The following is a 26,584-nucleotide window of genomic DNA, read 5'->3' on the forward strand; positions in this document are numbered from 1 at the left end:
AAAAAAGCATATCATTAATCTTTAATTTTAGATCCTATTACAGTATCATGAATCAGCAAGCAGACCTCAAAGTTAAGAGTCCAGTAAACATCTCATTTTATAATACTCTTTTATTTGATTAAAGAATTTGCCTTCGTTGTGTACATTGGAATGTTATATTCCCTATGTATTTTACAGGGTTACAAAATGTCTCTCATTTTAAATATTACCCCAAAAGTAATCTCAGAAAAAAAGTCTTGTGAAATTAAACTTGACTTAAAAAATCATAGGGACAAACAACTCTGAAATACAACTGGATTAATAAGATTTCTCCTCTACTTTACTACATGACAGACTTCTTATCCCAGTCCCCTTCCTCAGAAAACCTCATGTGAAAACGAAGCTAGAGATAAGGATTCTTCCCTGATGCAGTTTAGGGGAAAGGGAAAGGCTAGAAATTTCTTTGGCAAGCTGTCCCAGCCACAGCCTTCTGTGGGACCGCTCTGCTCCATGGATAATATACTCTTGCCAGGGAAGGCAGGTGTTCAGAGATCTCTGCTCTGCAGCCACCCGAGAGTGGAGGTCATCTATTGTCATTTACTGCTTCCCATTGCTACTGCTTGCAGCCTTGCAGCAACTGATCGTCCACCCCGCCCAATCCAGTGCTTGGCAGGATTGGCTGATTCAGCCCCTATTGAAAAAGTAATAGATCAAAATGAGCTGAGAAACTCCTACAATTATTACATGATGACACCAAAAAGGCTGAGGAGGAGAAAAAAGGTTTTCAGAAACAAGGACAGAGAGGAAGGTGGTAAATAAGGTTAGATGGGGTATATTTGAGTAACCCCTCACTAAACACCAGTATAATCACCTGCCTCTCAAAATGCTACCGCTCAAACGGTGAAGATGGGGACTCTCCTACGGTTTAGGGCTAATGAGAAATGACACAGACTCACTAGACTCATTTCTGCTGGAAAGAAGACTGATGGAGGGAAGAGCATCTGGGAAGGGGAAGAGGTGGACACTCGGCATCTAAGTGGGCTACAGTGCTTCAACTCAGTCGCCCCGAAGCACGTAGAGAACTGTAAGTCTGGGTAGCATTAGCAGCAGACATGATTTTGTGTGGAAATGGATGTAGCCATCTTATTCGGCATCTTGAAAAGGTGTGTACACATAAAAGCTGCTTCCCAGCTGGCTACCTTTAATATTGATACAAATGGGATTCACAGCACTGCCTGCAACTGGAAGGGCAGGGCTCACAAGGACGACTTCAAAAAGAGATGGAGCAATGGATGGATACAGGAGAGAAAACAAGACAACCTTGTATTTCAACTTTTAGACTCTATATCCCTTAAACAGTTCACTGGTACTATCTAACGTCAAGAATGGATTAGATAACCTTGTTCTCAAGAGTGCTGAACACAATACTACAGACAGATGACCCCAGTGTGTGCTAAGTGTACTGAAAGAAAACAGAAAGCAAAGGGGTATGAAAGACTCAAATCTATAGAGAAAACTTTTTAAAACAAAGTATGAAATATACCTATATTTAGGGCTTAAAATAAAGGGAGACTTAGGTGAAGGCAGAAGAGCTATTTACTGGGGCATTCCCTGGAGAGCTGGCTTCCTGCTGGCCAAAGAAATCAGCAGCCTTTCCCCTTTATGTCAGTGTCATTTCTTTGTCAAAAATGTCTCTGTGACACCACAACACTGGGTGTGAGTTGAGGGTCCTTGCGCGCAGAGTACGTGCACTGTGAAAAGGGGGTGGGGGGATCTCCAATGGCTTGTAAATGTGGAAAAACTCTTCAGCCACTTTTGGCTTCTTCTTTATTAATCTGAAATCCTTCCTTTTCAGCTTTCCCTTCTTGGTATTACAGGATTTCGTATTTGTCCACTAAGAAAGTGGTCTCCGTGGAAAACCTGACGGGGCTGTTTCCATCTACCTGGGTCACTTTGGTAACCTAGGACAACAAAGGGGGGGGAGATAGGAAAAACAATGGTGAGTCTCTGAGATGTTAACTACATTTTCATCACAGATTTATATTACATTCTCTAAAAGCAGCACTAAAAGTACCTTGGAAATACCAAAAAGTACTCAGAGCTCATACACGTTCCTTGTGGCATCATCTAATCTGTTCTTTAGAGAAAATGACTGCTACATTAAGACAGCAGCTGCCACAAAGTCAAAGTTAGAATGAGTGGCAAGGCTCACTCAGGCTGCCATATAAAACCCAGGAAAGCCAGACATTCTATAAAGATGATCAATTAACATTCTGATCTTAGGGCTGGTGAGATGGCTCAGCAGTTAAGAGCACTGACTGCTCTTCCAAAGGTCCTGAGTTCAAATCCCAGCAACCACATGGTGGCTCACAACCATCCGAAACAAGATCTAACGCCCTCTTCCAGAGTGTCTGAAGACAGCTACAGTCTACTCACATATAATAAATAAATCTTTAAAAAAAACAAAAACAAAACTAAAAAAACAAAACAAACAAAAAAACCATTCTGATCTTAAGTAAGCCTGCTACCTCTTCTGCATTACTTATTAAATCCATCTCAAGTTTCTTGTGTCCAAAGCCAGACTATGCTGCAAGATCTTCTTTTTCTACATTTTATTTTATGTGTATGGGTGTTTTGCGTTCATGTTTGTGTATCGTTTTGTGTCTGGTGACAGCAAAAGCCAAAAGTAGGCATTGGATCAGCCGGGACTGGAGTCACAGACACAGGAATCACATGTGAGTTGTCATGGATCCTCTGAGTCAAACCTGGGTCCTCTGGAGGAGAGCAGCCAATGCTCTTAACTACTGAGCCATCTCTGCAGCTCCAGGATTAGTGTTTTCTTCTTTTTTAGTTTGTTTGCTTTTGTTTTTTGAGACAGGGTTTCTCCATGTAGCTCTGGCTGTCCTGGAACTTTCTCTGTAGAGCAGGCTGGCCCCACACTCATAGAAATCTGAGAACAGCAGGATGGCTCTGGAGGCACAGGTGCTTGCTTTGCTGCTGCCAAGGAGAGAACTGAATACATTAACCTGTCCTCTGACCTCCACAAACTGCTGGGACACACGTGGTCCCACATATACACAAATAATTTTTTTTCTTTTTAGATTTCTTTTATGTGTATTTATGTGCCTGGTGCCTGCAGAGGTCAGAAGAGGGCATTGGATCCACTGGAACTGGAGTTCTGGATGTTTGTAAGCAACCATGTTGGTGTTGGGAACCAAGCCAGGGTTCTCTGCAAGAACTGTAAAGGCTCTTTATCTGCTGAGCTTTCTGGCCACTTCAAACAGAAGATTTAAAAAACAAAACAAACAAAAAAAGGCCCTCAGAAGGCAGACCTCTATGAGTTGGAGGGGCGCCTGGTCTACATAGCAAGTTCTAGGCCAGCCAGGGCTACATAAACAGACCCTGTTATAAAGGGGGAAAGAAAAGAAGTATAATGATTAGGTCAGAACTGGAGTCTGCAGAAGACTTCAGCTTTGATTTTTGCCTCGACATGAAACCATGCTACCTATCAGACACTTGTCCTGCCTCCCCCATACCCGCCTTCTGTTACAACAGAGTACCTGTATGTTGCAGTAATTCTTTTTGGAGATGAAAGAAACTTGAACAGGGAAGAAGTCATTAGGCTGCCCAGGAATGCTGAACTCCAGGCTGCCACTCTTATTTTTGGCATCAATCACTGGCAGGCACCACTCCAATGTATTTCTCCGACTGTCATGTCGATATTCCCCATCGATCTCACCAATCACAGGTGCACCGACACCCGATCTGTCATGAGAAACAAGCATTCAGTGTAGATGTCTAGAGCTCACAGAACTCCAACAAGAAAATTCAAACTCTAATTTGATTACATATTTCAAATTCTGCCTCAAATTTTCTAAAAATTATGCTGCTTGGTCAGGTCAAGGATGGAAGTCATAACACCTTGGCTAAGGACATCACTTAATTCCCTTTGTAGAGAAAGACAAACAGATCAGGCATTTAGGATAATGCTCTGGGGGCTGACCTAGGAGCTAGCAGGGAACTAAGACTGCAGATGTCTATAAAAATATTTTCATTGCAGAAATCACTAGTGGGTTGCTAGCCTATTAAGGACATTTTAAAATTTTATATTTATTGGTGTTTTGACTATATGTCAGTATGAGGGTGTTGTATCCCTTCAAACAGGAGCTACAAACAGTTGTTAGCTGCCACGTGAGTGCTAGGAATTGAACCCCATCCTCTGGAAAAGCAGCCAGTGCTCTTAACCGCTGTGCCATCTCTACAGCTCCCTATTAAGGACTTTTTAACCATGAAACTCTTTAATAAATGACAATGATAAATAAAGCAGTTTGGCAGTAGGGAGACTTTATACAGCAATAATGGAGGCAAACTCAAACTTTGAGAAGATTTGTTTTGAAAAAAAGAGTTCATCATGGTTCAAACCTTACTGATGCCAATGCTAGTGAGTTGATCTGATTATAATTTAGTGGATTTATTTGGTAAATGAAAAGTGAAAGCGAGCTGGGTGTGGTGGCACACGCCTTTAATCCCAGCCCTCCGGAGGCAGAGGCAGGCGGATTTCTGAGTTCGAGACCAGCCTGGTCTACAGAGTGAGTTCCAGGACAGCCAGGGCTATACAGAGAAACCCTGTCTCAAAAAAATCAAAAAGAAAAAAGAGAAGTGAAAGCATGACTACAAGACATGGGCAAAATAGACTGGAAAAAGAGATCCACGGTTGTCTTTGGTCACAGAAGAATCGGGGCTAGATAGGATGTACTTTGCACTCCCACAAATGGCTGACAGGCAGTGTCACCTACTCCCACAGATTCTAAATTTACTCTTTTGTAGTTCACCAGTGACACTCAATGCTTACACTAGGAGCAGGGTAAATGAGGAAAACAAAGACTACTCTAGGGGTGGCAAAAGACTTTAACTGTTTCCTATCAACTTTGCAGGGCTCACTCCTCCTCTGTGCCCGGCCCTGACTCTGACTTCTATCTGCTGCAGATGCTGGGGTAAAATGTTTTTCAAAGATCTCTTCAGGCCACTGCAGAGTTGAAGGAAGACACAGGAAACCACCACAGCCATAATTATAGAGTAGACAGACCTAAAAACGGTGGCATTCCAAAAATAGTGTAGGAAAATAAATCTCAACAAACAAAAAGTCCACCCGTCAGTAGTGCCCAAGCCCTACCACTGTTCAAGGTAGCTATTTATTGTTCTGAAGGAACAACAGACTTGTGAAGACAGTCACCCTATTATTTTACTTTTTTTCAAATTAGGGTTTTTTTGTATAACATAGGCCTGAAATCAGAACTCTCCTGCCTCTCAAGGGCTGGAACTATAGGTGTGCTGGCTAATCATATTAATGGGAATATTGGCATGGTGGTTTGAATTAAAAAAAAAAAAAAAGCCCACAGGGAGTGGCAGTATTATGAGGTGTGGTCTCGTTGGAGTAGTTGTAGCCTTCTTGTAGGAAGTGTGTCAGTGGGGGGATGGACTTTGAGGTTTCAGGAGCTGAAGCCAGGCCAAGTGGCTCACTGTTCCTGCTGCCTGATGATCTGAATGTAGAACTCTTAGCTATCTCTCCAGCACCATGTCTGTTTGCTTGCCACCATACTTCCTGCCATGACAATAATGGACTAAACCTCTGAACCTGTAAGCCAGCCTCAATTAAATGCTTTTCTTTATAGGGGGCTGGAGAGATGGTTCAGAGGTTAAGAGCATCCCCATCTGCTCTTCCAGAGGTCCTGAGTTCAATTCCCATTAACCACGTGGTGGCTCACAACCATCTATATTGAGATCTGGTACCTTATTCTAGCCTGAAAGCATATATGCAGACAGAATGCTATATACATAATTTTTTTTAAAAAATTCTTTCTTTTTTTTTTTTAAAGCTGTCATGGTATCTCTCCAAAGTAATAAAACAATTGGTAATACAGCATATTTTAAAAATCAGAAATAAGGTCAGGTGGTGGTGGAGCACGCCTTTAATCCCAGCATTTGGGAGGTAAAAACAAGTGATCTCTATGAATTTGAGGCCAGCCTGGTCTACAGAGAGAGTTCTAGGACAGCCAGGCTACACAGAGAAATCCTGTCTTTAAGAGAGAGAGAGAGAGAGAGAGAGAGAGAGAGAGAGAGAGAGAGAGAGAGAGAAGCCAGAAATAAGCATGACTAAAATTAGACTTGGCCAAGATAAATCCCTCAGTAATCAAAGGAAACAAAACTAGAAATTAAGTATTATTTTGCTGCATATAAAATTATTTTGTAACAATAAAAGTTGAGGCATATAACAATACAATACTCTGTGGCTCACAATTAAGCCCTGTATTGCCTAAGGCAGGGCTGCGGGTGAGGGTAAAAGCTGAAGTAGTAACAGAGCGCTCTCTACTGGAGACACATGATATTCCCAGAGGACCTTGAGAACATGCCAGGGAAGTACACAAGACATTGTTGGAACGAAAATTTTAAAGTGCATGTGTGTGTGACAGGGTCTTACTCCATAGCCTAGGCTGACCTGGAACTCAAGCTCAGAGGATCCTTCTGCTTTGGTCACCCAAGTGCTGGGATTAGTGTGTAAGCCACCACACCCAGCTTGACATACGTATTTCTCTTGCCCGTGCTGACAGTTTCCCAGCTGTATACATGTCAAAACTTACTGCACTGCATGCTTCTTGTCAATCATAACTTAAAACTTCTAGAAAACTTAATGAAACCGATGTAGGCATACTGTATCCAAAACACACCCCTCCCTTCAGAGAAAGAGAAAGGAAAGCACAGGCTGACAGACTAAGCTTCTCTGAGACATGCAGAAGTTTGACTGGAAATGGGCTCATCCTCCTGGCCTTGGGAAGACTACAGAGTGAGTGAGGCCTAACTCAAGAAAGCAGCTCTAGCACTACAATTCATTTGTCTTGGTTTCAAAGTACATTCCACCCCTTTCAAAATATACAGCTCAAAAAAAAAAAGTAAAAGCTCACTTCAACATGGTGTAGAAGTCTTTAACCATCGCATTAAGAGACAGAGGAAGGTGGATCTCGGAATTCAGACCAGCCAGGGTTACATAGTGAGACTCTGTTTCAAAAAGTTCATCCTAACCAAACCCAACAAACAAGCCAAAGTATACAGCTCCATGTACTGACAAAGGCATGCTGTCTATGAGGCCTACCAACTCAGGTCCCAGGACTCGTTCACCACCTGGCCCCTTTCTCATAAGTACTTTACTCTCTACCTCTTGATTTCTTTTTTTTTTAAATTATTATTTAGTTTTTATTCATAATCATAAACTTAACTTTGCAATCCAGCTAGACTTGAAGGGGAATGAGGAAAATATGGAACCCAAAGAACTTCAGTGAGAGCAGAGATTACAGGGCATTGCGAGCAGATGGGGTAGGGGTGCTCTCCTGAGCTACAGAAGGAATGGTTTGATGGATAAAATGCCTGCAAGTCAAAAGAAATTAGAGTTGTCCACAGTCGGAAATGGTAATCTTCTTGCTGGTCTTGCCATTCCTGGACCCAAAACGCTCCATGGCTTCCACAATGTCCATGCCTTCTTTCACCTTCCCAAAGACCACATGCTTGCCATCCAGCCGTTCAGTCTTGGCAGTGCAGATAAAAAACTGGGAACCGTTTGTGTTTGGTCCAGCATTTGCCATGGACAAGATGCCAGGACCTGTATGCTTCAGGATGAAGTTCTCATCCTCAAATTTCTCTCCATAGATGGACCTGCCACCAGTGCCATTATGGCCTGTAAAGTCACCACCCTGGCACATGAATCCTGGAATAATTCTGTGAAAGGAGGAACCCTTATAGCCAAATCCTTTCTCTCCAGTGCTCAGAGCACGAAAGTTTTCTGCTGTCTTTGGAACTTTGTCTGCAAACAGCTCGAAGGAGACGCAGCCCAAGGGCTCGTCATCGGCCATGATGTCGAAGAACACGGTGGGGTTGACCATGGCTGCAGCAAGCGGCGGAAAGCGACAGTGGCGTCTGCAAAGCCTACCTCTTGATTTCTATTCAAAAAGGATTACCTTTTTCTAGGAAGCCATATGTGTCTGCCTTCCTTTACATTAGTCATGATCTCCACCCCACCTCCCTTCTCCCTCAAAACAGGGTCACACATAGCCCAGGATCAAAGCTCTGATCCTCTTGTCTCTACCTTCCAAGTGTTAGAATTACAGGCCTATGCCACCATACCAGGTTTCACAACTGGTTTTTAATTTATTTTTTAGTCAACTAATTATTTTTGTTTTCCAAAACTGGGTATGTGTAGCCCTAGAACTTGCTCTGTAGACCAAGCTGCCTTCGAACTCAAGAGATCCTCTGCTTCCAGAGTGATGCACAACTGGTATTTATGAAGAAGCAGTATCAGTTACGCCTAGTGCTTCAGACCTATAATTTTAGCTACTCTTGATATTAAAGGGCAGTCTGGGCCACTTTGTGAAACTGTCTCAAAACAGGTACAAAGAGGACTGGGAACATAGCTCAGTGGTAGAGCTCTTGCTGTGTTTAAGCCTCTAGGTTTAATCAGTATTACCTCAGGGGGAAGAAAATAAGCCAACATTTCAAAATGGATATACAATGAGGTACTGCCTCTAAAATTCATCTCCAAACCCCAGAAACCAGCTCTACAAATTAACACAGGATAAGGATTATTAAGAGACTTTCACTTACGGGAGTGGGATAGTGATGACCACATCATTGAGCTCTAAATTATCTTCCTGTAGTTCATACTCTATGTTGACATCACAGCCGTTTCCACTTTCCGAAGGCCAGCAATTAACTGAGAAGAAAAACAAGGCCATCACACCTCAGCTTTAGAAAAAGAGTAGAACTGTTTCTTGGCCTTTGGGCTAATATCAAGAGTATGGAAGAACAGAAATACAGCTGACTGCCACCGGGCGTGATGGTGCATGCCTTTAATCACAGCACTTGGGAGGCAGAGGCAGGCAGATTTCTGAGTTCGAGGCTAGTCTGGTCTACAGAGTGAGTTCCAGGACAGCCAGGGATTTACAGAGAAACCCTGTCATCTTGAAAAACCAAAATAAATAAATAAATAAATAAATAAATAAATAATAAAAAGAAGAAGAAAAGAAGTACAGCTGACCAACAACTGCAGATCTATAGCTTCCCACATAAAACTATACACTGGTGGCTCAAAACCATCTGTAATTCCAGTTCCAGGGGATCTGATGACTTCTTCTGGCCTTCACAGGCACCTATTCATAGGTGGCATACATTCATTCAAAGACACATACACTTTAAGAAATTAAAATGATTAATTCAAATATACAAAATAATAGCATCAATTCCCACTTCGCCAAAAAGAAGTTGCTATGGTAATGAAGATAAGAGAATACCCCTCACAGATACCTACTTGTCAAAGGAATAAAAGATTCCTCTGTTGTTTGTAGTCTCCACTTTAGTACCCCTACATCACTGTTGACTGGAAATGACTTCTCTGGGTTTTTCAAGCCAATGAGAGACTCTGCAGTAAAGAGTTTTTTATCCACATTTGGATGGGTCTGGAATGAGAAAAGAAGCCTGAAGTTCAGAGTGACAAGTAAAGGGGCCAGCAAGACGGCTCAGTAGGTAAAGGCTCTTGCTTCTAAGCAATAACCTGAGCTCAGTCCCTGGGACCCAAAAAGAGAAGAGAACCAACACTGGAAAGTTACCCTCTGCCCTCTGTACATATGACAGGGCACATGCATGCCCATACAGACATATATACACACAGACACACACAAAATAAACAACAAACAAACAAACAAATAAATAAATGCACTGAAAATAAAAAAGAAGTAAGAAACTGAAAAAAATGTAGCTCAGTAGACAAAAAACTTGCCTAGCATATACGGGGCTCTGGATTCAACTGCCTACAGTCCCAGCACTCTGAAGTTAGAGGTAGGAGTATCAGACAATTAGAAGTTCAAGGTCAAACTCTGTTACATAGTGAGTCTGAGGCCAGCCTGAGGTACATGAGACCTTGTCTCAACTATTGCCCATCGAGGGAGGGAGGGAGGGAGGGAGGAAGGGAGATGAAGACTAACAGGAAATAAACCCCTCTGGTTTACATGGTGGATAAATAGGATTCCTAATAATGTGTGTGTATTAAATTTTGTGGAAAGATTTCCCTTCTATAAAGACTTAAGATTTTATATCCTCTTTTAAAAAGGGTGGCTAAGGCTATAGTTGAGCCTTGCTCGAACAATAGCCTGTATTCAACTTCAAAGTACTGCAAAAATCAAACAGAAAATCCAGAACAGGAACTATGCTTGTATAAAAAGCCTCTGTATACCTGTAGCTGCACCCCTTTCTTATCTTCATTTTCTACATGAAGACGAATCCGGCCAAATTTGTCATCTGAGATCCTAAGCATGATCATGCCATGCAACTCCATATTCTGTAATCCTCCATCTCTCCCACAGGTTAGTGTGATCTTTTCTTCAATCTTCATGTGCACACTGCAGAACAAAGGTAAATCAGTCTGTCAGGGAAGTAGTAAGCAGGCTGGAGACGGAGTTAAGTTGGTAGTGTTTGTCTAGCATCATGGAGCACTGAGTGACCCCAGCTCCACATAAAACCAGGTCTGATGGCACTGCCTTGGTATGTGTGCTTGGGAGGGTTGGGAGGAGAGTCAGGAGGAGTTCAGGCCATCTTTAGCTCACAGTTGAGCTGAAGGTCAGTATGAACAAGAGACCCTGCCATTAAAAAGAAAGAGAAGGAGCTAGAAAGATGGCTCAGCTATTAGAACACATACTACTACGAATACCAGGTAGCAGTGAGAAAAAAATAAAGAAAACCTTCAATATGAAAATCATATTCAGTAGACATGGAAGCCCATGGAGCTAAACCAGGAGGATTCCCACAAATCTCAACATGGGCTCCTACAGTGAGTGCCACGTTTCAAGAAAGAAGGAAACAAAGAAGACAGTAATGTCTAAACTTACGTTGTAAGCAAATTTAAAAAAACAAAAGCCAGGTGTAGTAGTGTACCTTTTAAATCCCAACACTTAGGAGGCAGATGAGGTGGATCTTTGTGAGTTCAAGGCCAGCCTATTCTACATAACAAGTTCTATGCAGTGTTTGTCTCAAAAACAAAAAAACAAAAAACATATTTTCTTTTTTAAAAAAGGAATTTCAACATAGATACTCTGTAAAAGTAGACAATGCTTCCCCTAGAAGATATGTTTTATTAAAGAAAAATCTCTGTGCCAGGTATGAGATATAAGGCCTCCAAACAACACAAACTATTGCCATTGCTCTTGTCTGCGCACCTTAACTAGATGCTAAGGACAACTGCTGAAGATACAACTCACTTTGCTTGCAGGACATTGGGAGATTGGTGGATCTGACCTGAAAACTTCTTCCCTGTTGGCTAGCTTTCAGTGCTGGAAGATATACTATGCAGCCACTGGGGAGGAAAGATAAATAGCCTTACCAAGTGCTAACCCTGAATCCTGTACTAGTGTCCTTCCAGGCAAGGTAGGACCAACGGTGCAACAGGGGCATGTAGGTTAAAGGAGGGGAACCTACTGCTTTCTGGCTTGATCTGAGGCCTACACTTCACAAGAAAGATTTCAGTATGTAAGATTTCTGTATGTAAGCCTAATTAAAGTCCATGGTTTGTGATGCCACAGGTCTTAGTAGAAAACTTACTACTGTTATTTTGCTAAATGGATATATCACTACACTGCTTCCTAAATATTTATGCTTATACACAGATTAGCGCTGCTCCCAATCTAGCCCAGTATAGATATACAGCTTATAAATATTGTAAGTGAGTTGTGTGTTCTTTGTACAGGCTTATTGGGGTTGGAGATTTACCACAACAAAGCACTATTTACTATTTACTCATTATCTATAATTTAATGGAAAAATGCAACTGGAAATTATATCTAATTGTGGTGGTTTGAATGAGAATGGCCTCCAAAGGCCATTGAATATTTGGTGCTCAGCTGGTGGAATAGTGAGGTTTCAGAAGCCCACATCAAGCCTAGGCTGTCTGAGGATCAAGGTGAGCTCTCTACTACTGCTCTAGCACCATGCCTGCCTGCCACAATGCTCCCGTCCATGATGATCATAAACTAACTCCAAAACTATACGAGAACTCACAATTATTAAATACTTTCTTGTCCTGATCAACTAAGATATAAATATATGTCTGCTTTGTATAAAGATTTTAAAGAGGTAAGCCACAAGTGTTTACTCCCCTGTATACTACAAATTATCCTATTCCCTCAGAAAAATGTCCAAAAAGTAGTTAATATTGGTTGTCTCCACCATATGAAACTTACATAGTCGAGAAGACTTTTATACATTTAAAAAAGTTTTTTACTATAGAAATTAGAAATACATAACAACAAAAAATAAGGCTACTGCTATGGGCAATTTAAGTACAATCTACACATATTCTGTAATAGAAACGCATGTCTATATGCATGTGGTGTGCCTATGTGTATGTTTGGTGCCTGCAAACACCAGAGAAGAGGGCATTGGATTCTCCAGAACTAGAGTTACAGATGGCTGTGACTCACCATGAGGATGCTGGGAACTGAACTTGGGTCCTCTAGAAAAGCAGCCAGTCAGTGCTCTTAACCACTTAACCATCTTCCTAGCTCTAGAACTGTTTTGAAGCTAGGTAAACTACAGTGACTACAAATATTTTGGGCTCTTATTTTGCTGTTTTGTTTTTGTTTTTTGTTTTTTGTTTTTGTCTCAGCCTCTTAGTTCCTTCCCAAAACAAAGACACTAGACTCAAAAACACAAAAGTTCAAATCTTAGAAATGTAGGGCCCCACTTTACCTTTTACAAGAGTTCATTCTGTGCTAAAGTTAACTTAATCACTTAGAAAAGAGTCTTAAATTCTCATTTCTATGTGATGGTATTGAAAAGTATGAAGTCTTCATTGATCAAGAACACATTCTGATAGCCGGGAGTGGTGGCGCACGCCTTTAATCCCAGCACTTGGGAGGCAGAGGCAGGCGGATTTCTGAATTCGAGGCCAGCCTGGTCTACAAAGTGAGTTCCAGGACAGCCATGGCTACACAGAGAAACCCTATCTCAAAAAACCAAAAAAATAAACAAACAAACAACCACATTCTGCCCTTATAGAAGTCCTAAGTTCAGCTCCCTGCACCCATGAGGAGTGAGCTCACAACAGCTTTTAACTCCAGTGCCAGGGGATTTCAATGCCCACTTTTGGCTTCTGTGGACACTTGCATTCATACATGCACAAGATCCATAAATGCAACACATAAGGTAAAGAATAAATAAATACATTTTTTTTTTTTTTTAAGGCATGGGGACTGGAAAGATGGCTCAGTAGTTAAAGAGTACTGGCTGTTCTTCCAAAGGACCTGGGTTCAATTCCCAGCACTCATATGACAGTTCACAACTGTCTATAACTCCAGTTCCAGGGGATCTGATGCCCTCACACAGACATACATACAGGCAGAACACCAATGTACTTAAAATATAAATAAATAAAATAATTAAAAAAAAAAAAGGGCATGAAGCCTCAGCTTTTCTCAAAACAACCAAAATAGCACAAGTTATTTAGTGAGTGAAGAGATTTATCCAGATATAACTGTTCATTTCTTACAAAACAGAACACACGAAAGAGTAAACAGTCCACTTTTATGCACACCTGATAGTGGTATCCTCCCAGACTCATCTTTCAGTTGGCCTCCAAACTATCAATAACTGTAGGTCTGGGATTAAGGGCAAGAAATCTGCATCTTGATTATATGAACTTGATTAACCTATTGCTTAAAAATGCCACCGACCTGAGATAAAAGACAAATTGAATTATACTAGATTCAAATACATAAAATTTAGCATGTTAATTTGCTTTGAGGACCTTCACAAATTTTATACTAAAGATTGACTTTCCTTTATAGTTTTAATGAGAAGAAGACAGGACAAAATATGGGTTAATGTAGCTCCAGCTCTATAAATCGAGGGTTGTTTTCTTTGACCTAGGCTTTCATATAACTGAGGCTGACCTTGAACTCCAGATCTTCCAGTGTCTACCTCCCAAGTGCCGGGATCACAGGTATGTTCCACCATNCCTGGCTTAAGAGACAAGTTACACAACAGCCATAAAGATACTTTTCCTAAATTAGCTAATAGAAGGCAAGTTTTAAACTTCGTAGGAAATAGATGACTGAGTTCCCAATAACTTAAAGTGGATAAAAAAATATTGGGCTGGTGAGATGGCTCAGTGGATAAGAGCACCCGACTGCTCTTCCAAAGGTCCTGAGTTCAAATCCCAGCAACCACATGGTGGCTCACAGCCATCTGTAACGAGATCTGACGCCCTCTTCTGGAGTGTCTGAAAACAGCTGCAGTGTACTTACATGTAATAAATAAATAAATAAAACATTAAAAAAAAATTGTAAGTTAATATCTGGATTACGCACTAAATAAAAATTTTAAATCAGCAACAGTTAAAAGGCACAAAAACATGAGGCTAGAATGTACGCAGTTCAGAGGTAAATAGTGTGCTCAGCATACGAAAGGTTCTGGGTTAAATCCCTAGCACAAAAATAAATAAATACATAAATAAACAAGAACTAATAGAATTTAATGACAACTCTAAGGACTGGGGAGATGATACAGGAGTTAAGATCACACATTGTTCTTCCAGAGGAGAGTACTAGTCCCCACGCAAGTAGCTCAAAACTACCTGTGACTCCAACTCCTGGGAATCTAATACCTCTTGTCTCCAGACATCTGTACTCTAGAGCTCCACACAGATATATATCAACTAAAAATAATAAAAATACCCAGGTGTGGTAGCACATACCGTTAATTCTAGCATTTGAGAGGCAGAGGCAGGAGGATCTCTTGTGAATTTGAGGCCAGCCTGAGCTACACAGTTGAGTTCCAGGTGAGCCTGAGCTACATAGTGAGATCCTGTCTTAAAGAAAAACACAACAACGACGACAACAACAACAACAACTTTTTTAAAAAGATGGTTTAAAAGAATTGTATTGTTTGTTCTTGAAGAAGTCATTGCTTACCTTTCCATATTAATAGGTGGGGCGTGCACTTTGGTTGCTTCCGAGATACGTTTTCCCATATTAGAAGACATAATAGTTTCACCTTCAGATTTCAATTTGTCCACAAAGTTATCTACTTCCTTTCCTTTAGCTCCAAGTTTCAAAGCCTTGCTGGGGCCTGAAGGTCTAAATGGAAGAATACAAAACAAGTAAATATATGATAAACAACAACAAAAAACTCACAAACTTTAATTAATAGCCTACTACAAACAAAGCTTTCTCTGAAGGAATGTGAAGATCTTAGGAGAAAACCTGTTTCCTAGTGTTGGTGGACAACTACAACACTGATAGTATAATATGAACTTGCACAAATGGATAGCTATTATCAATATGTAAGTATCAAGTACACAAATACAAAAGCTATAATTTTATAGTCATAAATGGTCTGATGGAAACAGCATTTTCCATTTAGATAAATGTGACTATGCACAAAAAACAAATTTTGCATATACCTTCAGCAGCCACAGATTCTTCTGAAACATTAAGACTAAAAAACCAGGGGCTGATGAGATGGTTCAGTGGGTAAGAGCACCCGACTGCTCTTCCGAAGGTCCAGAGTTCAAATCCCAGCAACCACATGGTGGCTCACAACCATCTGTAACAAGATCTGATTCCCTCTTCTGGAGTGTCTGAAGACAGCTACAGTGTACTTACATATAATAAATAAATAAATTTAAAAAAAATCCCTATTTTTTAAAAAAAAATTAGACATTCCTTTAAAAAAAAAACAAAAACAAGCCAGGCAGTGGTGGCCCACACCTTTAATCCCAGCACTTGGGAGGCAGAGGCAGACAGATTTCTGAGTTCAAGGCTAGCCTGGTCTACAAAGTGAGTTCTAAGACAGCCAGGGCTACACAGAGAAACCCTGCCTCAAAAAAAACAACAAACAAACAACAACAACAAAGACTAAGAAAACTCTGGGGTGAGAGAGATGGCTCAGGTCAGGAGCACTTGTTTTTGAAGAGGTCCCAGGCTCTGTTCCCAGCACCAGCATGGTGGCTCACAGTCATCTCTAATTCCAGTTCTGAATGGACTTTTCTGACTTCTATGGGCACCAGGCACCTATGTGGTACACACACATACTTGCAGGCATACACACAAAATTTAAAAATAAAACAAAACAGCTGGGCGTGGTGGTGCACACCTTTAATCCCAGCACTCAGGAGGCAGAGGCAGGCGGATTTCTGAGTTCGAGGCCAGCCTGGTCTACAGAGTGAGTTCCAGGACAGCCAGGGCTATACAGAGAAACCCTGTCTCAGAAAACCAAACCAAACCAAACCAAAACCAAAACCAAAAACCTGATTACCCTAAGAGCACCCAGCTCCTAGAGAGAACTTGGGTCTAGTTCCCAGTACCCATAAAGCTCCTGGCATTTGTGTATTACTACATTCCAGGTGATCTGACAACACTCCTCTGGCCTCTCAGAGGCACAAATACAATGAACATATATACACACAGGCAGGGCAGATATACCCATAAAATAATATTTAAAAAGAAAAATTCATATTCCACAGTTAAATACTACCCCACTTCACCAATTAAGACCACTGTTGTAAGAAATGAAGAAATCATGGCGTAATTTGTATAATACTCTTATAAAAGGAAAAATAACATAGATATCTCCTTTATTCCTGTCTTTTATATATCCAAATTTAGTATCACGGCTTACATCAATTAAGTCCCTCATTATTTAAGTTAGCTTAGAAACCAAATATCACTCCCATGAAGCACACACATATAGAGCCTTCCTCTGCATCCTAGGTTGCTGGTAATACACACACTAGATAATACCTGGCTGGTGCAGGCGCCACTTTTGGTTTATCAGTTTCGATGATAGTCTCTGTGATCATGGCTGCTGTGCTGCCTCCAGACATTGCAGAACTACCAAATCCCCCAAATCCTGGTGCTTTTTTCCCCTGTCTCTCTGCATCTCTTCGGGCCTGTTGTAGTTCCTTTGCTTTACGACGCATCTCAGCCTTAGCTTCACGTTCTTGAGTCTATGGAAAGAGACGTGTTTATAGCTTTCAGTACAGTCTACATTAGCAAGTAAAACCAGGAAAATCCGATTAATGAAAGCTAACAGAAAGACACTCAAATTGGCAGTCACTTACCTCTCGGACTGCTCTAAATACTTTCTCCTCATGAGAGTCCATTTCTGTGAAGGTTCTGATCTGTGCCAGGTTAACATTCTCCCGGTATCCCAGGGCAACAATTTCATCAAAAGCAAAAATCAAATCAAAACAGTGCTCAGATATTTCATTTTCCTCTAAGGCTCGGCAATATTCAGGGATCTAATTACAGATAGTAACAGACAACAAGATTAAGAATTTCATAGCAGCTATGTTTCTAAGTCTTTTAAATACAAATTTCAAAAACAATGAATTTTAGCACTCGGGAGGTGTAAGCTCACAGTCATTTTTGGCTACACAGCATAGTTAAAGATAGCCTGGGTTACATGAAATCTTGTCTCAAAAAGATCCCAATTACTAAAACAATGGGGTTGGAGAGAAGATGGCTCAGTGGCTAACAATATGAACTGTTTTTTCCAGAGGACTTGGGTTCAATTCCCACCATCCGCATGATAACACAGACATACACAACAGGGTGGGGGCCCAAACAAATTTCAGAAACAGACATACTAAATTAGTTAAGAACTGGGATATAGGGCTGGAGAGATGGCTCAGCGGTTAAAAGCACTGACTGCTTTTCCAAAGGTCCTGAGTTCAAATCCCAGCAATCACATGATGCTCACAGACATCCATGATGAAAACTGATGCCCTCTTCTAGAGTGTCTGAAGACAGTTACAGTGTACTTACATATAATTAATAAATAAATCTNTTTAAAAAAAAAAAAAAGAACTGGGATATACAGAATGAATCTGCATTCTCCTTTGGAATACTTATAGTCTAGGAAGGAACCCAACAAGTGTCTGCTGAATGAAAGAAATGCTGGAGGGGATTGGGTGTAGCTCAACGACAGAGTGCTTGTATCGAATGCATAAGGCACTGCAAAGTAAGTAAAAAAAAAAAAAAAAAAAAAAGCAAGCAAGCAGGCAGGCATTTAAAAAAAAATGAGTTGCATGGATAACTTGTTGAGATGTGTACGAGGGTTCACAAACTGATCATATCAGCTATTTTAGAGTCAAACCTACTTTCAATAAAGAACGTAATACAACAGTGTAATCCAGTATTACAGGTCTCTTACCACCCTTGAGAAGAGCCTTAAAGTCTCCAAATCTTCTAAGATATTGCTGTTCTTTGTAGTGATCAATACCATGTACAGTTTCTCCATAGGTTGGTACACATATCTTACACTCTCTGTTTCAACAAAAGTATGTTGTTTTCCAGTGTTCATGAGTTTTGGGAAAGCTGCTAATAAGCCTTCAATCCGAGTGCGGGTCATCTCCACGAACTGTCGAGAAACAATAGCCTTTCCCGCTTTCGTACAAACTGCTGCTGCCAACAGCACCTGCCAAGAACATACACATAAATAAGTACTCCTTACTTATTTTTTACATTTGTTTTTCTCAGCACCTCAGGAGAGCTTCCATATAATAGCACATTAGCACAATCAGTGACATTACATTGTCTTTCAAACTATACTTCATTGTTTCTTTAATTACTGCATGTAATTTATAAGACAAAGGTAGAAGAAAATGAAGCAATTATTCCATAGTATACCTAAAGCTATGTGTGTGTGTGTGTGTGTGTGTGTGTGTGTGTGTGTTAAAAAAACCTTTGCCTAGAATGTGCAAAGAGTGAGGTTCCACCACTCAGTACTACACACAAGCACGCATGGAGTTATTTTTTCCAAAGTACATACTTAAAATTATTATTTATATTGGTTGACTGATTGTGAGAACCTGTGGGAGTGCCCATGTGTGTAGAAGCCAGAGGACAACTTGAGGGAGTCAGTTCTCTCCTTCTACTATGGGCTCCAGGAATTGAATTCAGGTTATCAGACAGGTGGCAAATAAAGTCACCAGCGTAGCATCTCAGCGACCTGTACACACACGTTATTGATTAGTCAACTATGACTCAGAGCTGGGTTGCATTCTACTTTGGCACGACAATCGACAACAGATCAAGCATTTTCTTTAAAAAGGGGTAGAGATTTCCATGTCAAAACAGAAGTCTGATGAAGCTGATCAAAAGTTTTTTAAGAGCTCACCAGAGTATGGCAACACTAGATTAATTCTACTACTCAGGATGCTAAAGCAGGAGTACTAGTTTAGGATAGCTACCTGTCTCAGAAAAAGAAAACAAAGTATCAAATAGGAAGTCCCCAGTTTCCTTTTTGTTTTTACTTAGGTCTTTAAGTCTGAGTTGATCTGCCTTTGAGCAGCCTTCCATCCCACTCACTCTTCTAGACTCGCAAACAAGCTGTGAAGTGGAAATTCTACAGGCCTGCTGTTCACCTAAGTTTTGACATCCATAGAGCAATGATTAAGACCCAACAACTTTCTGATAGCTTCAATTTATTTAACAAAACAAATGCAAAAGGAGGAGCAAGAAGAGGAGGAAGATCTTCAAATACCAATGAGAGGAGTAGGAAGGCTAAACAGTGTGGTTTGGGGTTTTTTGTTTGTTTGTTTTTTCCAAGACAGGGTTTCTCTGGGTAGCCCTGACTGTCCTGGAACTCACTCTGTAGACCAGGCTGGCCTCAAACTCAGAAATCCCCCTGCCTCTGCCTCCTGAGTGCTGGGATTAAAGGCGTGCGTCACCACTGCCTGGTGGGTTTTTGTTTTTTATTTGGTTTTTAGAGAAAGGGTTTCTCTGTGTAGCCCTAGCTGTCCTAGAACTCCATCACTTTAGACCATGCAGGCCTCAAATTCAGCAATCTTCCTACCTCCACCTCCCAAGTGTTAGGATTACTGGTTTAAGCAGTGTTCTAACAGCCTCTTCAGTATAGAGATCCAAGTGCTCATAAGCACAAGCAACAAGGAAAGATTGACACATCTGGCAAGACTCACTGTTAGGATATAATCTCTTAAACAAACCCTACTTGTTAAATGTCTCAATTTTATGAAAACCTGTCCATTACAGATGAAGAACTTGAAAAACAAAAGTCAGTTAATTTGAATAAATATCCTCACAGTGGCATTACTCCCCATCCCAGTACTGGAGACTGAACCCAGGCCTCTAGCATAACAGGCAAGCATGTTATATATCCCCAGCATTTTGTCTTAAGTTTCATCTTATTTTATATTATTTAGGGGTCTTCCTAAATTGCCCAGGCTGCCTTCAAAGTATGTTCTTTCTGCCTCAGCTTCCAACGCAGTTTTATTACAGATGTGCATCCATTCAGTTTCAATGTTTTGTTATCTGTACAGAAGGCCACAGCATCCAAAGAATACAGTCCCAGCACTTGGGAGGTAAAGGAAGGATGGGAAACTCAAGGTCATCCTAAAGTTGGGTGTTGGTAGTATATATCTTTAATGCCAGCACTGGAGACACAGAAGCTAATGGATCTCTGTGAGTTTGAGGACAGCATTATCTACAGAGTGAGTTCAGGACAGCCAGGGCTACACAGGGTAGGGAAGGGAATAAGGAGGGGAGGGGAGAGGAGGGAAGGGGAGGGGAGAGGTTAGCTAGTTAGGGAATCTGGGAGAAAATTACCACCAAACTTGTTTTTTTTTTTTTTTTTTTTTTTGGTTTTTTGAGACAGGGTTTCTCTGTATAGCCCTGGCTGTCCTGGAACTCACTTTGTAGACCAGGCTGGCCTCGAACTCAGAAATCCGCCTGCCTCTGCCTCCCAAGTGCTGGGATTAAAGGCATGCGCCACCATGCCTGGCTCAAACTTGTTTTTACGTAGAAGAATAAAACAGTTCAACTGAGCCGGGGTGGTGGTGCACACTTTTAGTCCCAGCACTCGGGAGACAAAGGCAGGGAGAGTTCTCTGTGTGTCCAAGACTAGTCTGGCTGCCTAGAGAGATTCTGTCTATAACAAAATGAAACAACCCCACCGACCTTAATAATTTATATTGACAAGTGTTCCATCTATATCTAACACAAATATATTCCCTCCACGAAACAGATTTTTTTTCTTTCTTTCTTTCTTCTTTTCTTTTCTTTTTTTTTGTTTTTCGAGACAGGGTGTGGGCCACCACGCCCAGATTTTTTTTTTTTCTGATTTAAGTGAACACTGCATTTTTCTTATATGAAATCTCAAGAGCTAATACTGTTCTACTTCCCAAATAAGAACCAAAGTTTAGAAAAGGCTAGATTTAAAGGAAATAACAGAATGCTCCTGCATCTCTGATTCTATCAACTCTACTGAATTTATTTTACCCAGGGCTGAGTACATGGTGTATTACCACTACATCTTCAGCCTTTGATTTTGTTGTTCTCTTTTGCTTTTTTTTGAGAGTTCTCCTTATGTAGTTGAGATTGGCCTATAACTTTTCATTCTCCTGCCTCTGTTCCCTGAATGCTGAGATAACCTATATGTACCACAATGTCAGGGCTGCATGAGTTACTGAAAGCCTGTTATCACACTAGATGCTCTCTGATTATAAAGAATCATAGTTGGGTCTGGAAAGATGGCTCAGTGGTTAAGAGCACCGCTACCTTTCCAGATCACCAGGGTTCCATTCCCAGTATCCACATGGTAGTTCACAGCTCTCTGTAACTCCACTTCTAGGTTTCCAATAACCCTCTTCTGGCTTTTCCTTCTTCTGGCCTTTACAGGCACTAGCTATGCACATGATATAGACATACATGCAGTCATAACATCTATATGCATAACATAAATTTAAGAAGAAAAAAACTGACATTTTGATCAGAAGCAGCCTAATTAGTAGATATAAGACAAAAAATAAGATATTGTAATATAAGGCATTATATGCTTAGAAACTTAAGAGCGTGAACAGAGGAGAAAAGATTACCTCTAACTGATAAAAGAAATAACATTTGATTAATTCAGGTATTGAATACATAAAGATAAGACAGCAGGGTATGGTAATCCCTGCCTTTAATCCCAGCACTGGGGAGGCAGAGGCAGGCGGATTTCTGAGTTCGAGGCCAGCCTGGTCTACAAAGTGAGTTCCAGGACAGCCAGGGCTATACAGAGAAACCCTGTCTCAAAAAACTGCTTGTGGACGTTGTACATCGTGGTGCGGAGCCTAGTGCGCACCACGATGTACAACGTCCACAAGCAGATAAACAAATTTTTAAAAAGAGGACTGAAGAGTTTGCCTTGCTCTACTAAAGAAACAAATGTTACTTAAAAGGGGGTGGGGAGGCAGGCTGGGAAAGTGGCTAGTCCTCTATAAGCATGAGGACCTGGAGCTGAATTCTACCACCTACATAAAAAGCCAGACATGCAGCCATGGCTGCAAATGCCTATAACCTCAGCACTGGAGGTCAGAGACAGTAAATCCTGGGAGCTCACTGGCCAGCCAGCATAGTTCAAACAGCAAGCTTCTGGTTCAACCTAGCAGTGAGCAAGAGAAGACACCCAAGCCTATACCACATGCCCACACCCCTACATACTCACAATCTCTAAGTTTCACTATCCTATAAGTCTATAGACTTTATAAGTTTAAGCATTTGAAAACTTCTCAGTAGGTAAAGATATTTGCCATCATAGTAAGTCTATTTACCATCTTCTTAATTAAGAACAATGTTCTGTAGATAAGCAAATTTTAGAAATGGGTGGTATTACAGGACTAATTATCAAGTTTATTCAAATATAAGTTAGTTAAAAAAAATGCTTGCTGGGCGTGGTGGCGCACGCCTTTAATCCCAGTACTTGGGAGGCAGAGGCAGGCGGATTTCTGAGTTCGACGCTACCTGCTTGTGGACGTTGTACATCGTGGTGCGCACTAGGCTCCGCACCACGATGTACAACGTCCACAAGCAGTTCAGCATGCATTTAAAAATATATCCTTGGCTGGGCGTGGTGGCGCACGCCTTTAATCCCAGTACTTGGGAGGCAGAGGCAGGCGGATTTCTGAGTTCGAGGCCAGCCTGGTCTACAGAGTGAGTTCCAAGACAGCCAGGGCGGCTACACAGAGAAACCCTGTCTCGAAAAACCAAAAAAAACAAAAAACAAAAAAAAAAACTTTAAAAGAAATGCTTGGCAAATGTTAAGAAAATTAAGCTTACAGAAAACTAAAGAAAAAGGACAAATCAGAAGATGCATTTCAGCTAGCATGGTCAAGTCTATCAGGAAGCAGAGACAAGATGATGGTGAGTTCTAGGCCAGCCTGGACTATATAGACATCTTCTGGTTAAAGAAAAGGAGATGGTATTTTCTCTTGGATATTTTGCATTTATAATTCAGTAAAACCAAAAAAGTTTATTTCTCAAAACAATGTTTATGGACCTGTAGCTTATTCTGAAATATATGTTTTTAAAAGATAGGAAGAAATGGATGAATGATTTAGGTGTGTAAAATAATTATAGTGAAACTTTAAGAGAAACTAATTGGTAGTTACAGGACTGTTCCCTATAGGGTTCTGTGAAATTTTCTAAACGTTGGGAAATCTTATATTAAAATGTTGAGGAAAAACTACAAGAAATTTTGATGCAACCTTAAGATCAAAATTTCACCCCACTTGATATAACTCTATGGTACAGTGATTTTTCTGTAATTAAGTAGGGCCCAAAAACATACAGAAGTAATACCAAGCAGGTCTTTGACTTGACAGAGTAGAATATGCTAAGATAACTGCTCTCCACAACACAGGCGTCTATAGATATCTGGATCATGCTAAGTGTCATATCGTATTCAGAAATACAGGACACAGCTATATGAATATGTATTCACATCAAAAGGACAAACAAAAATATTTGTATGTACAGAAAAGTTTACACATATATGCACACATGTATATGTATACACACATCACCATGGAATACCTAAGCTTTACTGATTCGTAATAATCTTCCATTTTGTTTTGAGACAGGGTTTCCCTGTGTAGCCCTGGCTGTCTTGGAATGCAATCTGTAGACCAAGGTGGCCTTGAACTCAGATATCTGCCTGCCTCTGCCTCCCTAGTGCTGGAATTAAAGACATGTGCCACCAAGTCTGACACATTCCTCCATTATAAATGCATTTGAAATATTAAAAGCTCCAAGAACATTTTAACAAACTAGATTTTGGTAAAGGTTATCTGGATTTTTTGTTTCCATAAGGTTCTAATGTTAGTATTAAAATTACACACTCTAACATAAACTATGAAAACTCCCTAAAACATAAAAGAGTAGTGTGCACACCTTTAATTCTAGTGCTGGGAAGCCTGGTCAATAGAGTGAGTTTCAGGACAGCCAGGTCAACATAGTGAGAAACCTTTTCTCTAAAACTAAAAAAAAAAATGGGGGCTGGAGGTATGGCTCAGCAGGTAAGAGTTCTTCTTGTTCTTGCATGGGATGTAGGTTAGAATCCCCGTACCACACGGAGGCTGGTAAGTGTCCATAACTATAGTTCTAAGGAATCCAATACCATCTTCAGGTATTGCACAAACACACAACTTCATATACATAAAATAAAAACATCTTAAAAAACATAAAAGAAAAACCATACAGACACAACAATAACAACATCAACTCATGGAATTGGGGTTCAGGGTCAGTATATGAGGTTTTGGAAATTTTATGTCTAATACCAAATTTTGGGAGGCAAACCTACTTGATGTAATGTATACACCTGAGGCTGGAAAAGAAACTTTCTGTGGTTTAAAGACCAAACATGAATTTCTCCTATAACCAAGTTCTTATCAAAAGAGTTGTTAGTAGAACTTAATAGGACAAGTACCAAGAGAGTCATGTCACTTAGGTTTACTTTCAAAGCACCTTTAAAAATTCTTCAAAAGTTAAGTTACTAGATCGCTGGAACGAGAATCTCCTCGTTTTCACGAATATTCAGATTTCAATCGATAAAGGAGGATCGGGTGGAGTCCATTCTGCTTTCTCCTACTCTCACCTACAATAATCTCTCCTGTCTTGGTCACAGATGAGTTCATAGAGAAGAAAGCTCCGATGGCACCAAAAAGTCCCCAACCACAGCTCACCTCTCCTGTTCCACACAACAGCTGTGATTACAGTAAGCCACGCTCCTGCCACTCCACCTAAACGGTCGGTCCCTTAAGACAGACGCCCGGTGTGGTCGCTCCGTTTCTCTACCTTCTCTATACATTCTGCGCCAGCCTCGCTGCCAAAGACACACGTACGCGCTACCCTAGCACAGGGTAGCTACGGGGACACCGGAGTCCTACAAACGGGCGTCCGAAGTTAGTTACGGGGACACCGGGGTCCCACAAACGGGAGCCCCAAGTTAGCTACGGGGACACCGGGGTCCCACAAACGGGAGCCCGAAGTTAGCTACGGGGACACCGGGGTCCCACAAACGGGAGCCCCAAGTTAGCTACTGGGACACCGGGGTCCCACAAACGGGAGCCCGAAGTTACCATTTCCGCACTGCCTCTGCTTCCCCCTTTCAATTAAGAGAAGGAGGAGGAGTAAGAAGGAGAAGAAAAGCTTTGAGACGACGTGGTGACAGGAGGACGAGAAGCGGCGGACAGGCCCAGTCTTGCGGTCCCGGAGCTCGCAGGGAACCGGCGGGACCTGAGGACGGAAGGCCCAGGCGACAACCACCAGCCCGGACGGGCGGCGCTGCCGGCGGAGGCCGGGTGGGCGCGGCAGCTCTCGCCCTAGGACTCCCGGAGGCCGTGCCAAGCCGGGGCCGACAGCCGGGCTCCGGGCGCGGCTGCTGCGGTCCCGGCCCGGCCGGCGAGGACGTGGAAAGCGAACCCGGCTCGGCGCTTACCATGGTGAGGCCGCAGGTGGGGCGCGCCGCGCCGCGCTCTGCCTCTGCAGGGACTCGGGCTGCCGCCCAGAGACGCGGAGCTCCGGCCGCTCCGGACCTGCCGCCCCTGACAGGAGCCGCTGCCGCTTCGCCTCTTGCCAAGATGGCGGCCCCAAGCCACGTCTCCAACCGGAAACGGCGCGGGTCAAAGGGCGGGGGGCGGGGCCGGCAGGCAGCGTCTCCCCAGTAAGCTCGGAAGCCAGGAAGCTCGGTCCTCCGTTAGCCCAGCGTTTGCGGGAAGTTTGCCTAGAGTTGTGGAGCATCATCCGTCTGTCCTTTCTTTCTCTTCGCCTGCGTTTATTTGGTGCTTCTTCTCAAAGTTCCTAAAAGCCAGTCAATGGATTATATAAAATAATCTGTGAGCATGAGGAACTAGTATCCAGAATACATGACGTTTAGAACTCCCGTAATAAAGCCGGCATGGTGTCCCCTCACCTGTAATCAATCCCAGGTAAGTTAGGAGGCTGAGGAGGAAGATCAAAAATTGTCCAGCCGGGCACAAGCCTTTAATCCCAGATGCAAAGGCCACTATTTGTATGCAATGTCCAAACCAGGGATAGAAAGCATATACATGATTTACTGGAGTTCCAAAAGACGAGGATGTAAAGGCTAGTTAGTGCATGAGGAGCTTATGTTAGTGTCATGGAATTACCCAGAGGCAGCTATCCTGAAAGCCACTGAACTGTATGGTTTATCTTTAATATGTAATTATTTTAATTTTAAATCCTGTGTGTGTTCAGTTATGTGTCTGGGA

General features: G+C 41.7%; 1 protein-coding gene and 1 pseudogene across 2 annotated transcripts; both read right to left on the bottom strand.

The window, feature by feature from the left end:
- On the bottom strand, positions 1-25,941 carry Arcn1 (archain 1). The gene is made up of 10 exons (XM_021206504.2): positions 25,792-25,941; positions 18,226-18,489; positions 17,132-17,311; positions 16,812-17,017; positions 14,982-15,146; positions 10,253-10,418; positions 9,332-9,479; positions 8,629-8,737; positions 3,540-3,744; positions 1-1,940 (listed from the first exon to the last, which is right to left on the bottom strand). Exons 1-10 carry the CDS (start codon positions 25,792-25,794, stop codon positions 1,851-1,853), a joined length of 1,536 nt encoding a protein of 511 aa, XP_021062163.1. The 5' UTR covers positions 25,795-25,941; the 3' UTR covers positions 1-1,850.
- LOC110327479 lies at positions 7,214-7,969 on the bottom strand (annotated as a pseudogene). Its single transcript, XR_002380837.2, has one exon. The product of XR_002380837.2 is annotated as a peptidyl-prolyl cis-trans isomerase A pseudogene (transcript).
- Positions 25,942-26,584: the final 643 nt, after the last annotated feature.

Source organism: Mus pahari, chromosome 10 (assembly GCF_900095145.1).
Source record: "Mus pahari chromosome 10, PAHARI_EIJ_v1.1, whole genome shotgun sequence".
NCBI classification, from domain to species: Eukaryota; Metazoa; Chordata; class Mammalia; order Rodentia; family Muridae; genus Mus; species Mus pahari.

Excerpts from the sequence above, each read along its gene's own strand:
- Arcn1 (XM_021206504.2), bottom strand. Across the intron at positions 10,419-14,981 it reads CCACCTATTAATATGGAAAG|TGTGCACATGAAGATTGAAG; the intron begins GTAAGCAATGAC and ends TTTGTTCTGCAG. Across the intron at positions 8,738-9,331 it reads ATCTTTTATTCCTTTGACAA|TTAATTGCTGGCCTTCGGAA; the intron begins GTAGGTATCTGT and ends TTTTCTTCTCAG.